This window comes from Mus pahari, chromosome 18, assembly GCF_900095145.1.
Source record: "Mus pahari chromosome 18, PAHARI_EIJ_v1.1, whole genome shotgun sequence".
Lineage (NCBI taxonomy): Eukaryota > Metazoa > Chordata > Mammalia > Rodentia > Muridae > Mus > Mus pahari.
The window spans coordinates 2,334,639-2,351,776 of record NC_034607.1 but is presented as its reverse complement, the minus strand read 5'-3'; the positions used below and the strand labels follow the sequence as shown (position 1 = coordinate 2,351,776).

Here is a 17,138-nt window from a genome sequence, read left to right as displayed (position 1 = left end):
AACTCAGAAATCCGCCTGCCTATGCCTCCCGAGTGCTGGGATTAAAGGCGTGTGCCACCACGCCCGGCTATCCCTATTCATTCTTATCCCTCTTTCTATTAGCCTCTTTGCAAAGACTGTGTTCAAATGGGGCCATCCTACTGCGGCTCAGTTGCTTTAAAGTTCATTTTCCCCCTCCACATGCCTAAGTGTTTTATGGGGGGGGAGTGGTCACTATTTCCCAGCACCTGGCTTAAGAGCCAGCTGAGGAGACCTAGCATGACTAACTATGGTAGAACAAGTTAGCTGATAATCTCCCATGTATGTTAATAATCTCCTCCTAAGTATGCTAGCAGTCAGAACTTCTCGCATGCAATACATAGGCATATGGTAAGTGCCAAGTTCACTGCTTGGCACAAGGTAAGTACCGTACAGATATCATCATAGCACCACACCAGGCACTAAGCACTTTCCTCATCACCTCTGTATGGCTACAGAGAGCTGAGATCAAGTTGCTGGGAATAGGGGTAAGGAAACCAGAAACTGGAGAGCAAGGGATGCTGAAAAGCTAGTAGGCCATAGAAATGGTGGGTCTCGGCATGATCACACTACGAACACGGGGACTCAACTGCAGGAAGTTAATGACACTACAATTACGGAAAACAAAACGCGGGACTTACGTATTATAGGTGGTCCACGTTTTGCTTTAATGAAAAAGACAAATTAGTATAGTTAGTTTTTGGTTTTGTTTTATATATACAACAGAAATATTTGTTCATGAGTGTATTGTCTGGATGAGTCTTGCAAATTGACTCCGAGGGGGAGGCTCACCAGGGTGGAGAGAAGGATCCAAGGCTAGGGCTGGGCTCATGCTTCCTCTCCCATCTGGTCTCTGCTCAGTTAGGAAATGGCCCAGCCTGTATGAGCTAAGCTACCTTGACCTTTCGCTCATTTGATGGTCACTTGTGGTGGTTGGTTCTCTCTTGCTACCGTGTGTCTCCTGGGGATGGACTACAGCCCATCCGGACCGGCATGAATGTAATTGTACAGATCCTGAAAATTCTTCTGAGACTGCTCATGGGCTTTTGTTCATAGACAAAGCCACCCTGCTTTGTTTGTGGAGAGCTAAGCAGCAGTATTACTAGACGAGTCTGAATTTATGCTGTCTTAGGCTCAGTGGCAGTGTGCTGCGAGTGAGTCACCTCTGCTTCTGTGAGTTCATGGCTGCAAGGGTCTTTGAGGCAGTGGCTTTGTCAGCATCCTTCTGCAGGTGCTCCATTATTCCAAGACAGCCTCCTTAGGTACTATTGCTTTATTCTCTCTCTTGTTGTTTTGAGAAAAACAAAACAAAACAACAACAAAACCACATTCAAACTAGTGGCCAAGGACCAATGGTCGCCACATATAGTTTTTTACACTTGTGTGCTTTGAGAAAAATGGTAGAGGTGAGTAGCAGCCTTTGCACATGGATCTCCACCTGCTCTTGAAGGCAGTGGCTCTCATGAGTGAGTGTGTGTATCCAGCAACTAAAGAGCCTGCCTCGCTGTCTGTGTGCACCTAAGCTTGCTTGTTTTAATTTATATGAGTCATCTTTAAAAACCTTGTATCTGTAAATATCATTTAATACTGTAGTTTGGGGTTTTCCTTAGTCATGCAAATATAGAAACATATCATCAATCCATTTTAAATTAACAATTTCATGCACCTTTGTATGTGAGTTCTTACACATGTGAGTACGGTTTTTCTTAGGCATTTACATCCTGAAGTAGACTTCAGAGGCTCTTCATGGCCAGTTTTTCAGAGGTGTCGGGTGGGTAGTTAAGGTCTTACTCAGACTAGATTTGGGTTTATATTCTTCCTGCCTCAGGTTTTTTCCTCTCTCTATCCTCACTTGGTTTTTTGAGACAGGGTTTCTCTGTGTAGTCTTGGCTGTCCTGGAACTCGCTCTGTAGACCAGGCTGGCCTCGAACTCAGAGATCTGCCTGCCTGGGGAGTGCTGGGATCACAGACATGTACCACCACTCTTGATGTACATATTTAGCTTAAGAATAAATTGTTGGGCATTCTCACTCAGTGGACTGAGTTATCTCTTGGGTCCCCAAGCCTCTCTCTGTCTCTGTCTGTCTTTCCTTTTTCTTTCTTATATATCTGACTTCTCTTTCTTTAAACTATCTGTAGTGTATGTTTTATTAAAATATTTTTATTGCAGCCTTTTGTCACCTATGAGGAAGCACTTGACCTAGAATTCAGCTTTTTGGTGTCCCTCCTCACAACTGCTGCTCTGACATGCTGGACCACCCTCCAATCATGAGCCAAAATAAACCTTCTTCCTGAAGATGCTTTCTGTCACAAGAACAAGAAAAAGTGACAGACACAAGGGCCTGTGCCTAATCAGGAACATCGGGAGTTGCCAGCTCTGCCCTTGGGACTGCACTGACAGCGTGTACATTGTGCACTGAGAATATTTAGATGATCTGAGGGTATGGGAGGTATATTTGGATGGGGACTTTAGAGTGGCACTAGCTCAGCTTAGGTCAGAAGCGTCAGCCCCAATCCGTCAAACCAGCTCTTTGTCCTAACATGGAGATCACTACAATTCTACTTTAGAAACTACTCTGAGTGTGCTTGGGTGGAAATGGAGTGTGCACGTGCACGTGTTTGCACTCTACGGGACATCCGGATACATACCATGGTTAAAACTGGGACAGTTTACCCCAAACGCGGATCGCCTGAGCTGCTTTAGCTCTGGCCTTTTGTTTTCTGTTTGTTTTCCATGAATGAATAGTTTGGGTGGATCAGACCCTGGAACTTCCTGATGGCCCTTCCCCCAACGCTCATTCACAACCAATCTCAGGCTTCGCCTCACCACACTAATTTATGGTGCCTGTTGAGCATTTTGAGTTTCTGACAAGACCCAGACAAGACCTTTGTGTTTAAAGTTCAGTGTGAGGAATCCTGGGGGATCCTGGAGTGGGCTGAGTTCTGACTCATCACCTCATCAACTTTTGACCTGAAAATGCCTAGCTGCTAATAGAAAGAGTGGGAAGCCCATCTCTGGGAACCCGCAGGTCCCTCTGAAGCTGAAAACAAATGGATGTGTGAAACAGGAATTTCACTTTTAGAAGTGGAACCAGCTAAGCCGTGAAAACCCCCACATATCCCAGCAGAAAACTAAAGAACTTACTTGAAGCTCTCTGTGTAATTACTAAGAAAGGGAGAGAGAAAAGGAGAGAAAACCGTTTAATTTTCATTAAGTAGAACCGACATAGAGTTATCTAATGGTTTTGCTGGTGTCTGTTAGGGGACTTTCAGAATGACTCTATGTACATTAGTCCCAGCTCAAATGTACATGCAGGATTAGGCAGTGATGAGGAAGAGGCAGACTGCCCTTCAGACCCCCTTCATTCTATACTTAGGCAACTTTGGGTCACAGACTTTCAAGGGATGCCTGGGCTGGGGTTTTGTGATTCCTTGTGCTTGCTGAGGAACACTCCACACTTAACACCTGTTATTCTTTCTCAAAAAAAAAAAAATCTTCTGGCGTCTGCTATTAGATTTTTGTTGACAAATGCTAGCTCATTCCTTCTTTGTATCCTATTCTGCAGATATGTGGAGCGCAGGGAAGCTGGACAGGAAGGTAGTAAGAGGAGAGGCTCAGATCACGTGAACAGAGGTGAACAGAATCAACCAAAGCACGGTACTTAGTACTTACGTAAGGGCAAGGTCTCTGGTGGAGCTGAAAAGGGAGAGCAACTGTGAGTGGCTGGCTTAAGTTTCCTTGGAGGATATGTGCACTCTTGTACTCACAACTCTAGGCTTGTATTAGGTCCCACAACTGTACTCAGGGGTAAATATTTGGCCACAGTTTCTTATCCACTTTACAGGGATTAATAATGGCTCCTTTATAGGGCTTAAACAAGATCATGCAACTAGAACATGTTAGTTCTTACAGGAGGGGGAGGGGGTGCATATCTGAGGCTAGGGGAGGAGAGTTTCCTGCACAGGAGCAGCTAGATGACACAGGCAAAGGGAGTGGGGGTGAGGAGGTGGGGAGGGTGGGGCTGGGGAGGGTTGGGGTGGGGCTGGGATTGCACATCAGGTAGAGATGGGCAGGGCATACACAGAGATCAAGGAGGAAGGAAAACAAAACCAAGCAGGACTTACACGGCAGACAAGGCGGGTAAGGCTGGCAGCCTGTGGGACAGAGAATGGGCTTAGCTCTTCCCGCTCACCAGGCTGCTCTGTCAGCCCAGGTGAAGGGAGATGACCCAGGCGAGGGGAAGTGGGTGGGGTGGGGGATGGCAGTGGGATCACACTTCTCCTGTCTGCACACAGGGTAGAAGTGGGCAGGGCTGGCTCAGAGAAGGAAACACAGTAGAAAATCAAGCACAACTCACAGCTAGGCTTCAACTGTAGCTGCTGGCAACCTGTGAGTCAGAGACTAGGCTTATCACTTACCTTTCCCACTGTTTTTGTCTGCAGAGGTGGAGCTAGGCGACAGAGACGTGGGGTGGGGTGGGGGATCACATGTCTTGTGTGTCTGTGCACAGGGCAGAAGTGGACAGGGTGGACTCAGAGAATAATGGAGGAAAACAGGAGAAAGTCAAGCAGGACTCACAGCTAGGTTTGATTGCAAGCTGTTGACAACCTGTGAGACAGAGAATTGGCGAAGTTAGCACTTCCTTCTCCCACTGTTGTGTCTGCAGAGCGGAGGCAAGGGGAACGGCTGGAGTGTGGTTGTGGGGGTAGAGTCACACAACATAGAAATGGACAGGGCCTGCTTACAGAGAGGTAACAAAGGAAAACAGGAGAAAATCAAACAGAACTCACAGCTGGGCTTCAGTGCTGGTTGACAACCTGGGGGAGAGAGATTGGCTTTAGCACTTCCTTCTCCCACTGTTGTGTCTTGCTTAGAACTCTTTCTAACCACCCTCTGGTCCTGCCTGGACTCCTGTGTGAGTTAGTAGCCCTGAAGGGGCCCAGTGACATCATGGCTTCTGATACAGAAGGTAAAGTCTTGTATTCCCTAAACCCATCGACCCTAGGACTGTTCAGAAAAGGGGGGTTGTAGGGCCCAAGAGCTGGATTTACTGACGGAAACAGGAGTTAGTCCACTTGAGAAGAGAAAACTATTTGCTTTTTATTTTTCCTTGTCCATTTTCCCTTTGTTTTACGTTTACATGTTAAGATTTATTTATTTAGCATGTGTATGTGGTGGGCAGAGTTTATGTGTTGTGTGAGTATGTGCGGTGTGCATGTATGTCTGTGGTGTGTGAGGTGTATGTGTATGTGGTGTGTGAGTATGTGCAGTGTGTGTGTATATCTGTGGTGTGTGTGGTGTATTTGTATGTGTGTGTATGTGGTATGTGAATATGTGTGGTGTTATGTGTATATCTGTGGTGTGTGTGGTGTATTTGTATGTGTGTGTGTGTGGTATGTGAATATGTGTGGTGTTATGTGTATGTCTGTGGTGTGTGTGGTGTATGTGTATGTGGTGTGTGAGTATGTGCGGTGTGTGTGTATGTCTGTGGTGTGTGTGGTATATTTGTATGTGTGTGTATGTGGTATGTGAATATGTGTGGTGTTATGTGTATGTCTGTGGTGTGTGTGGTGTATGTGTATGTGCGGTGTGTGTGTATGTCTGTGGTGTGTGTGGTGTATATATATATGTGTATGTCTGTGGTGTGTGAGTGTGTGTGGTATGTGTGTTTATGTCTGTGTTGTGTAGGTGTAGGGTGTGTGTGTGTGTGTGTGTGTGTGTGTGTTTGTCTGTGTGTGGTGTGTAGACACATATGACTTGGGGTCAGAGCTGGACTTCTGGAGTTGGCTCTCTACTTCCTTGTGTTTTCAGGGTTGAGCTTACCAGTCAGGCTTGTGGGACAGCATGTCTAACCTGACCTAAATTTTGGATTTTAAATTGCTGAGAAATTTTCTCCTTGTTATTTATTTTATGTAAGTCAATTCTTCGATTTTTTCCCATAAAAATATTTAAAAGGTCAAAAACTTATGCTGATATAAAAGTCGGTTCCAAGGAGACAGCAGCTTTTAAGCTCTGAGATTTCCTACACGGTGAGGGAAACTCCTAGATAATATGATCTCACATGGGACAGACAGACAGGCCAGGGCGTCCTCACAGGGGCACCTTGTAAGCATCTTGTCCCTTTCCTCTGTCAGTTTTTCCTTTTCTGTAACCAGTCTTTTGTTGATGCTTATGTTAAGTTTTAGAACCTTTTACGTGTTCGCTCTTTCTCTGTCTGTACATCAGTTAAGTCTAGACTTTATAGTACAGTGTTAGTAACCCAGGCAGATTGTGATCATGAAGTCTCTCTCCAGTGGCCAGATAAAGACTGCTGGAGCCTAGTGTGGGGGAGGCTGGGGGGGGGGGGGTTGGGTGCAGACTTACATATGTCCACGGGTATCACGGCTGAAAGGCAAATAAAGAAGCTGTTTACTACCTTGCTTCCTTTATAGGGGGAGGCNTCTCCAGTGGCCAGATAAAGACTGCTGGAGCCTACTGTGGGGGGGGGGGGGGGTGGGTTGGGTGCAGACTTACATATGTCCACGGGTATCACGGCTGAAAGGCAAATAAAGAAGCTGTTTACTACCTTGCTTCCTTTATAGGGGGAGGCTCTGAAACAGGGTCACTTAGAACCTAGAACCTCCTGTTCCCACTGCCCGAGTACTGGGATTGCATATGGCACGGCCACACCAAGCCTATTTAAACTCTGGTTCTTTTTCCCTCTCTGCCCCCACATTAGGGGCAGAACCTCAGGCTTCACAGGCTGCCACTGCTCTCCTAGCCCCTTTCTTTTACATTTTTTTTGCCTTTTATTTTGAGACCAGGTCATATTAGTTTGCCCAGGCTTGCCTTTCCCTTAGTCTGTAGCCCAAGCTAGGTCACGAAGAAGGCAATGCTATAGCCCTGCTCCTAAGTAGCTAGGCTTGCAGACCAAGGCAGCAGCCACATCTTGGTTTTCTTCCTTGCTGGGAATTTTCCTGGTGATACAGATATCACTACAACAAAAGGCATTTAACATTTTTTCAGAGAACTGGTGACTACTTTGTGAAATTCCAGACAGTTGAAAAGCAGAAGGCTCAGAAAATGGGAATGTTTAGTTCCTTTGTTGGAACACCAGGTCTGCAATAGGAATTGTGGGGCTCTGAGAAAGCACACCAGGGGCAGACAATACACTGATCACTTGTGGAGATGGGGCAGCTGGAAGACAGAATATCCTTTTTCTTTTATTCATTTTTCCCTTCTGTATAAGCCCCCCAGTTCAGAAGTTAGAAAACCACAGGGACACATTTTCCTTTGATTCTAAGTTTTCAAGTCAGTCGAGGAATAGTCTAAAAGGCCTACTAATAACCCAACGGAGCCATAACAGTTGGAGGAACTGGAGAGTTCAGCTACTGGGTCCTAACATGGATGGAGAAATTTGGCTTAAGATCTTTTCAACATTCCTGGAATGGTTTGGGGTCTGTCACAAAAAGAGGCAGTCAGACTTACCGTTGGATCCCTCAGCTGAAAAACAAAGGCATAAATTAGTGTGGGAGTCTGGTGGCCCTGCCCTCAGTGGAGGGACTAGGTGCCTCCAGGGGGATACAGGAGAGCGAGCCTTGTCTCCCAGGGTGGGGTCTCCCTTTGCAGTGTGGTCACCTGCTTCCATTCAGGGGTGGCATCTTCTCTAACCCATGTTGCCTTGACTTGTGTATACAGCCTTCCTCCCACCCTTGTCTTCCTGCTCTCGCTGATAATTCTCTATAAACTTTGGGAGGCTTTCTCTAAATGTGTGTTGTGTGTGTGTGTGTGTGTGTGTGTGTGTGTGTGTGTGTGTGTGTGTGTGACAAGCTCTCATGTAGCCCAATCTGGCACTAGTGACCTATAACCCTTGATTTTCCCCTCCTCCAGCTCTCCACTATTAGGTTACAGTGTGGCAGCATGCTCATTCCTTCCTGGGGACTGGCACCAACTAGACGATGGAAAAAGTAAACAAGATGGATGTTATATTCACAAGGCAGACGAAGTAGAGGGAAAGACCCCAACCTTAGAGTCCTTACTTACAAACAGCATTCGAGAGACTTACGGGTGCAGCTTTCTGAAGGCAGAAGAACAAATGAAGAAATGTCAGCATGCGTGCATTTGTGCATGCGTTCGTGTGTGGGGCTGAAGCTAAAAGTCTAAATCACAGGGATGACACTATAGCCCCAGCCTCTGTCAGCTCAGGGCATTGTCTGTGCTTTTACCGGCCTGGGCAGGAAAGGGGCTGCGTTGTCAGCAGCCAGGCTTCACTCATCCTCTTTCCACCCAGAATGGAAAATTCTTCAAACTGCTCTTGAGATTCATAACATCATGACCTATGTGCTCTGGCCATCTGCACTCCCTTCAAACCCTCTGTCCCTACACCTGGCCACCTGAGCCATCTGAAAGTCAGGCGTTCCTGCTCCCTTTGATGGGCTTGTAAATGCTTTTCATTTTAATCAACTTGCCTTAAACTTTCTTTTTCACCCACATCTCATACAGCTAGAAGAAACAAAACTAGCAATATAATTTTCATGTATACATTATATTATTTCAAATTTATAACATTTCAAAAGTATTTACACAGAGAAGACACAGGGTGGCTGATAGTAGACTTCAGGCCACTAAGGAATATTCTTTTCATTCTCTGTGAGAATTTCCAAGGCTGCAGGTGTGGGGTGGTCAAGAATATGGATGGAGGTAGCCTTGAGTCAGGGCTACAGGTGTGTGCCAATTTATGTGCCAGAAGTCAATTCATGATGACTTTAATTCATCTACCAAAAGATCCTTAGGACCAGAGTTCATAGTGGGAAACAATCCATTGTAGAGGTTACAATGGTCATGATTTTGTGGGTACTGTCCTGCCTCCTCCAGTCTCTAGTAGGCCCTCTCTCTTGAACTGGAAAGCATTCCTGAGCCCTCTTAGAACTTCTGAATCTTTCTCTGGTGCTTGAGAAAATTCTTCTGACTACTGCAGATCATGTGCTAATGTGTTTCAGAGCATGTCGCGATGTTAAATGAACATTTCCTTGCTCTTTTTCTTTCATTAAATAGTTATTTTTTGTGTATGAGTATCTTATCTGCATGTAAATATATCTGGGTACTATGTGTGTATCTGGCATCTGCAGAGACCTGAAGGTGGCACTGGATCCTCTGGGGCTGGAGTCACAGTTGTGAGCTCCATGTAGGTGCTGGGAACAGAAGCTGGGTCCTATGCAAAAGCAGCAATTGCTCTTAACTGCCGAGCCATCTCTGCAGCCCCTCTCTTAGTGTGTAGCTCTAGAGAATTCTTAGCAAGCACAAAGCGGGAAGCATAGCAACACGTTTATTAAAACATCACACTGTGGTAACAAAAAACACCAAGAGGAGCAACAGGCCAGGCCATCTGAGCATTATGCAAGGGCAGGACACCAGAGAGAAAAACAAAACAAAACAAGACCCCAAACAACAATAACAATGACAACAACAAAACAACCCATAAGGGACTTACCACTGGAATCCATGCATTGCACTGCAAACAGATACAAACGATTGTGGTTAGATAGAAAGAAGGCAAGCTGCTCTCCAAAGGAGTGTGCAGCGAGCAGCCTTTCCAGGCAGCACTGACTCCAACAGGAAGCAAGCATCAATCGTCTCCATGACACCCAGCTTTCCTGTAGACTTAGCTAGAAGCAGGGGCTGCCTCCTCATTCTTGCTTTTTTGTGTAGGTACTACAGGTGAGATCCTTAGGGGTCGCCTTGCCTTGCCTTCTTCCACCCCCATCCTACCAGGCACACGTGCATCACTCTTCGCCAGCCCCCCTTTATATCTGTGCCTACCCTTTAACCTTTCCCCCAATCTGTTTGACCATTTTGTTTGCCTTGGAAACTATCCCAATGTTTGACATATCCTTACAATCTTATTTAAGGTCCATTTTTAAAAATATGACCAGTCTTTAAGGAGGATGGTAATGATACAGGGAAAAGCCAGGCCAAGGAGCAGGATTCATGAACAGCTGGAAGCTAAAGTCCTTTGTCATAGAAAGTCACTAACAATGAACCAGGGCATTTTCACTCACCAATAGGTCCAGGAGTTTGCACTGAAAAGAAATTAGAATTGATATTAGTATGAATGTTTTTGCTGAAGGCTTTATTTGTGTGTGTGTGTGTGTGTTTGTGTATGCATGTGTGCATTTTATTTGGGGGGGGGCAGAGCACAGGTGCAGTGACAGTGTTGAGATTGTGGAGAGCTAGGTCCATCTCCAAACTATGAACAAAGGCACGGGCAGCACTCACCGTGGGGCTGCCGTGGGCACAGGGAACAGTAGAGAAAAACAGAACCGTGCTTCCCTTTCTGCCAGCCTATATGAGGGACTGGGATTGAGTCAGATTTTTTTTTTGAATCACTGGCTACTATGTCCCAGGGGCATAAAGGTGTAGTAGGTAAGGGCCCTGTTCATCCCTCTCCCAGCTTCTAGCTATTTGGAGGCTAATGGTTGGGTCTGCTGTCTGGATTTGATTAGCTTCAGAGTCTAACAATGAGTCAGCGGAGCCTTCTGCTTTTAATGGAGAGTTGGCTTTCAGTTGATGCTGCTTCGGCAATCTGAAGACTGGAATCCCCTCACCTCGTTCTCAGTGTTGCTTATGTAGGAAGGAGCCTTGGTGGGTACCATACATCCAGAATGGAGAACTACAGACACCTGCTCAGAAGCTGTGGCCATGCCTCTTGTGGGATTTCTGTAGATTTGTGTACTCAGGGCCTCTGGGGGATCTGTGGGGGGAATTTTCCAGGACAGTGAGACTTCCGTTTTGTGTTGTTGGTTGGACCATGGAAGGGAATATTCTGAGGTGGCTTTTGAGCTTTGCAGAGACCACAGAGAGGGCACGTCTCAGGAAGAGGTTTGGCGGCGGCTGCTGCTGGCTGGCAGCCTTCTCCTACTGAGGACACGCTGAGTAGGCTGTATCGGATGGCATCAGGTGGTTACCGTAATCCTGTGAATTCAGAGTCATGTCAAGACCCCCAGTGGCTCCCAGACACCCCCCCTTTCCCACTGTCTCACGCCATGGTGCTTATGATGGAAAATGTCTGTGACTGACCCGTCTGAACATGGCTTTCCAGATCCAGATACCCTGGCCTCCAAGCAGTTAGACAAGCTAGAATTTGGAGTATTTTGCAACAAAATTTAGCAGTTCCTCTGTGTGTATGTATGTGTGTATGTATGTGTGCATGTATGTGTGCATGTATGTGTGGCTTACAGGTTCAGAGTTTCAGTTCATGATCATCGTGGCGAGAAGCTTGGCATCATCAGGCAAGTATGGCGCTGGAGGAGCTGAGAGTTCTTCTACGTCTTGTTCCGACGACAAACAGAAGACTGTCTTCCAGGCAGCTGGGAGGAGGGTCTCAAAGTCCATCTCCACAGTAACACACTTCCTCCAGCAAGGCCACACAACTCCTAATAGTGCCACTCTCTGGGCCATGCATATTCAAACCGCTATAACATGTGTGTGTGTGTGTGTGTGTGTGTGTGTGTGTGTGTGTACACGCGCGTGCGCATACTTCCCATTTCTCTTCTGTTTGTCCAGCTTTTCTTTTCTTTCTCTCTTTAAGTTGCCATTTTCCTTCTCTTTTACCTTGTGGTTTCTTTTAAGCCTTCTCTTCTGTTAGGCCTATTCTTTCTCCAATCCAGCAAGTTCTGTAACCTGCTTGTGACGCCCAGCAATGGTAGCAGAAGGACTAAGAGTCTCCTTTATTAAGGCCAGCTGGGAGCCCTATGTCATCTTCATTACAGTCAGCATTTTGAGGCCCAGGGAAATAATATAAATGGCAAAGAGACGTTACAGAGTTAGCCAACAGTGGCGTAGTCGTGAAATTCAAAACAAATCTTAATTTTTGTTAGTAAGACTATAAAATGGTGGGGAGAAAACAGTTTATGTGTGTCTAGGACTCAATTTCTAAAGCTATAAGATGAGCAACTTTGTCTTGGCCCCCAGACATTCCTTATAGTATTTCAGTGGAAAAACGTAAATCAGGGAAGTCACAGTTGCCATGGAAGTTGGTGACAATAGAAGCTGACTGTCCTGGAGAAAAGCCATCTGAGAACTTAGAAGTCAAGAGAAGCTTGATGTTTCCATCATTCACAGGATGAACAAAATTCGTGGGAGCCCTGAGGCTTTCGGGGCTCTATTGAAAGTCTTTGTTGTGTGCTGGCTCTGTAGGGCTGGATAAGGACAGTGGGTCAGGAAGAGGCAGTCCATAGGCCAAGGTTTTCACTTTGGGTTCCACTGTCATAGTTAATATCCTTTTACTGTTGAGCCTGGTTTACTGCTACCCTGGGGAGCTCTGGAAAATGATGACCAAGCAGTGGGAGTGCTCTGTCTTTGGAAGTGCTCTGTCTTTGGGAGTGCTCTGTCTTGGGAGTGCTCTGTCTTGGGAGTGCTCTGTCTTTGGGAGTGCTCTGTCTTGGGAGTGCTCTGTCTTTGGGTCTGTGAGTATGGATGATTGACATGAAAACGAACAGCTACCCTAAGTCTCTTGAGGGTCAAGAGGTGCAACCAAGACGCAGGTGACTTACGGAAGGTCTTTTGAGTCAGTTCTGGAAAGAAACAGAAGAGAAGTTAGCAGGTGTCCTGGGCCCTGACTGCCCTCATCTGTGTCTCCTCAGCTGGGGTCTGAACTTTGAGCCTAATGGAGGCTGCAGCAAGCTCATTCCCTTGCTATGAGTGCTAGAACAAGCTCAGGCAGGGAAAAGCCCTTTGCCCAACAGTCCCCCTGGGATGTGGGTGCCCAAGTTTAACTTAAACTCTTGCAAAGGACTAGACAAACCCTCCCTGCTGGAACTCTTTTCCCCTCCCACTGTCCTCCCTCACGCTCTTGTGTGGCGTGATATTGGTGAGCCTTTGTTGGTTCTATGGGGGTTCTTCCTCTGCTTTGTCAGTGAAACGTGTTTTCACAACCCAGAGGTGACCCACTGACATGCCAGGTGGAGGAGAAACAAAAAGGCGAAGAAAATGACACAATGAGACCTTTGAGACTCCACCATGAAGAGCAGGAGAATACCTGTTAGTTGCCGCAGAAAAAGCATGAGCTCTACAGTTTAGAAGGGACAATAAACTTACTGATAGGTCCTGTAGCTCCAGCTAGAAAGATGGGGAGAGAGATCATTATGCTTAATATGAAGGTAATACCTAATAACTGAATACCCATCTCTCAACATTGTGTATGGAAACACTGGGAAGACCAAGGGTGGCTTGTATTGCTAGCCATAGGCAGCCCTCCAATTGCACAACACTGGGAACATGTAAGACTGGAAGCTTCTTTTCATTCTGTGATGCATTGCCTTAGACAATCAAGAAAGACAGTGTAGGATTTGTAATACATATATTTTCTTCTTGTGTTTCCTTAGAGACTTATGGTTTGAGAAATACTTTCCTTTTCTGAAGGGTGACTATACTGCCCCCTAGTGTTTTTTTATTAAGTCAGCTTGTGGGATATGAGGTCACTGCATGTCATGCATGGCCTCTTTGGAAACTGTAGGGAGGTATGTCCACTCACACCTCTGCAGGTTTGCTATGCACAGGGCAAGAGTGGAGGACGAATACTCACGAATAGGTGCCGAGAACTGCACTGTAATGGGAACAAGAGTGCATCAATGTGGTTGACAGTTGCAGAATCTGCATGCCACCAATATTCACCAAAGAAATCACAAAGCAACTCAATGGGGGTGAGGGTGGGGTAGGGCTAATACAAAGACGGCAGCTAACGCAGAGATAGCAGAGGCTCCCCATCAGAGCAAGTTATCGAGGACCCACCCATCTTAACAAAGAAATAAGTAAATCAAAACATAAAATGACAATAAAATAAAGATGTAAGAACTACTTGACGCTCCCTTGTCTTGTCTTCTTTTTAAAGAGTTATTTGTTTTATGCATGAGTACACTGTCACTGTCTTCAGACACACCAGAAGAGGGCATCAGAGCCCATTATAGATGGTTGTGAGCCACCATGTGGTTGCTGGGAATTGAATTTAGGACCTCTGGGAAAGCTCTTAACCGCGGAGCCACCTCTCCAGCCAGAAGTTCCCTTTCCTTAAACGCAGTGGTATCTCATGATATCTTGTCTTAGGTCTTGGATACCAGGAAGTGTTCTACACTTTTAATGTGATCAGGAAACATGAATGGAAAATCCTTCCAGAACAAGAGTTGGGGCAGGTGGGGTACAGAGAGGGTAGGATTCCAGATCTCATAGAAGGACAAAGAGGTAAAAAAGAACTCACTTATAGGTCCAATGGTTCCAGCTAAAATATTGGAAAAATAAACCAAAATCAGTTAGTTCTCTAGCAGAGGTAAACAGTTTACATCAAAATTCTTTTTGGGAAATTCTGAAACCAAAGCCAACAGTGCAGTTTTCACTCCGATGGGCAGCACAAGCTGGGGTCAGCCCTCTCCCGGGGAGAATAAGTGCGCTGTCAACATACCTATCGCCTTCCTGTTAGTTGGCCATCTCGAACTGTTTAGCTAGAGTCTATGGCCTCATCTTCTGAAGGAGACACTGGAATTCCTATCTTTGTGATGAGTTAGATCCTTGTTCACCAGAGTAACCTGGCTTGGCATGGTGGTATGAGACAGACTGAAGCTATTCTAGGCAGGGATTGTGGGTGAAGGAATCAGAGCCTAGACTCCCGTGCTCAGCAAAATAGCATTCTCCTTGTGCAGGATGTGACTCACGAGCCCTGACTCGACATTCTTTTTTCCTCTTGCCTTCAGGATTAACCTATTCTAGGTATGAACAGCCTCAGAAGTCTGAGCAGACACTTTAACAAATCCACTAAGCCCCAAAGAGGTTCACTTTTCTTGTTAGTCACATGCTGTTGTGTGGAGACTCCACAGGGATGGAGAAGCTGACTTAGTTGGGGTCAACCGTGTTCTGCTTTTATTTCCTTTCTAAGTGCAGTAGATTCAGATCCTATAGCATGATGAAACTCAAGTTTTAATGTTTGTGTAAATCACCCAGTGACCTTGACAAACACGGGGTCTGATTAGTAGGCCAGAGGTGGGCACCAGGCTGAGGTCCGGTATCTCCATCAGAATCTAAGGTGAAACCCTCCTGGGGCTGCAGGGGACTGATCCGCTGTCCTCATGTCTCCTGCTCTGCACCACATAGCTCCTGACAGATAGTTGTTACAATGCCACCTGCAATAGTCTCCAGGCCTCTCTTCTAGACTTGTGCTCACATGCACAACACCACACCACACCACCACACCACACCACCACACCACCACACCACACCACACCACCACACCACACACACACCACATACACCACACCACACCACACCACACCACACCACACCACCACACCACCACACCACACACACCACACCACACTCTTCACTCCTCCCACAAACCATCACTGACGGTGTGGGGACCCTCCATCTAGAGGCTGGGGCTCTCTGAATGCTATGGAGCCCTCTCTCCATTGCTGTGGAGGACACCATGGTAGTCTTCTCCCTGGAGTGTCATTGGAGCTTCAAGAAGAGAGACTACTTTTTGCTAGTCTGTCTGTCCCTAACAAGTCTCCTTTTGCAGCTGGTACTGCAGGTTTGGGAGGGGTTCTATCTCACAGGGGCACCCAGTGCTGGGAAGGAAGAAGGGGAAGAGTGGGCAGTGTTCACAGGAGGAAATAGAGGTGCCAGGGCAGTGAATGTCAAAGCTGTTCTGTGTAGTGAGGCAAAGCTGCTGAGGATCAAATGCAGAGAGGAACTTACAGATGTCTCCAGCGTTGCCGGCTAAAACAGAAACACAAAACCTTTAAGTTTGGAAGGAGCATGACTCAGGGCATTTGTTTTTTTGGGGGGGTGGGGNGGGGTGGGGGTGGGGATTCAGGCCAAGCATTCACGGAGTCCTCCATGTAGGAGGATTCTGGGAAGTCAGTGCATTTCCTTTGGTTGTTTAAGAGGTTGTTTAAACCCTTTAAGGTTTTTAACCTAGACTGTTTTGTATAAAGTGCTTCACCTGGCCCCAGAATTGTCCTCATGCTTTTAACTGAGTGAACTTGGGTTTTTATTAGCAGACTCTTCACTGGGTTGCATAAAGCGGTGGAACAGTTACTTAAAGGAACTGGGAGGGACAGGAAGAGCCAGCTTCCTCGGTCTGAGTGTGTCTCCTTACCGCCCTTCATAAGCTCCCCCAGAGCAGGCATTGCATAGCAGACCCAGGGACAGAGTTATAGTTTGGGGAAACGTACTCAGAGGTTCGGATAAGGACTTGGTGCTTCTTGTTCTACCTGTAATAGAAATCAAGAACATTCCTGAAAACCACAACTGGTTGAAGTATAGAAATCAACTATTTTAGGTGCTCACCCCCAATTAATACATCTACAGTCCAACATGTGAGGCTTAGAAAACATCTCTGAAAAGGGGCGGAAAGACTGTCAGGGCTGGAGGATCAAGACAGCTAGTTGCTGAGAGAGTGTTTCTTCAAAAGAGAGGACATGGTGTGGGACTGGTGGATCTGGAAAGAAGTGGGTAGTAGTGAATATGGTCAAGATAAACTATATACAATTCTCTAAAAGTTCATGAAAATATTACAAAAAGGAAAGAACTGTGAGCTTACAGTTTAGACCACAGAGGGCTGGTGATTCTGTTCCCTCCTTCCAGATGTATGGTTCAGAGTCTTGAGATTATAGACCTAGGTGTCACCTCCTCTGTCTTCATGCTTCCCTACTCATCCCTCTGGCTGTTTGAAAACTTTAAAGCCGATTGTTGCAATTACTTAGGTAACTGGCTTAAGCTCTCAGGAGAGACTTGCCTATGTCCATACATCTAAGGAGTGGGATGCGGCTCCAGGCAGCCTGACAGCAGTCCTCCATACATCAGAAAGACGTCAGTCTACATGTGGGCATGAGTTAAAAGTGTCTGTGACCAGAAACTCCCCTGGGGCGGCTGTAGCTAGACAGGCTGTGGTCAGAGGAAGACTCGCTTGTGTTAGTAGAATGTAAAGACACAGAAGGGAAGTGACTGCTGAAGGAGGAGCTGAAGAATGTGTGGCCAAAGGCATGAGTTTGCTTAGGTCGGCACTACCTTGAGAAAAATGTTCTGAAGGTATGAGGCAGCCCTCCAGAATCATGAGCCTAGAGCCCTGTCACCCTGGCTTATTGGAGAACAG

General features: G+C 46.4%; 1 protein-coding gene across 1 annotated transcript in view; it reads right to left on the bottom strand.

Moving 5' to 3' along the window:
* Positions 1-17,138, bottom strand: part of Tsbp1 (testis expressed basic protein 1) — a 43,463-nt gene that overhangs the window by 8,178 nt on the left and 18,147 nt on the right. The window contains exons 5-16 of the mRNA XM_021218575.1: positions 12,550-12,570; positions 10,057-10,077; positions 9,489-9,509; positions 8,064-8,075; positions 7,487-7,501; positions 6,533-6,553; positions 4,810-4,836; positions 4,598-4,627; positions 4,140-4,173; positions 3,692-3,756; positions 3,164-3,184; positions 660-683 (exon numbers count right to left, since the gene is read on the bottom strand). Coding sequence (XP_021074234.1) covers positions 660-683; positions 3,164-3,184; positions 3,692-3,756; positions 4,140-4,173; positions 4,598-4,627; positions 4,810-4,836; positions 6,533-6,553; positions 7,487-7,501; positions 8,064-8,075; positions 9,489-9,509; positions 10,057-10,077; positions 12,550-12,570 — 312 coding nt within the window. The remainder of the gene's footprint in view (positions 1-659; positions 684-3,163; positions 3,185-3,691; positions 3,757-4,139; positions 4,174-4,597; positions 4,628-4,809; positions 4,837-6,532; positions 6,554-7,486; positions 7,502-8,063; positions 8,076-9,488; positions 9,510-10,056; positions 10,078-12,549; positions 12,571-17,138) is intronic.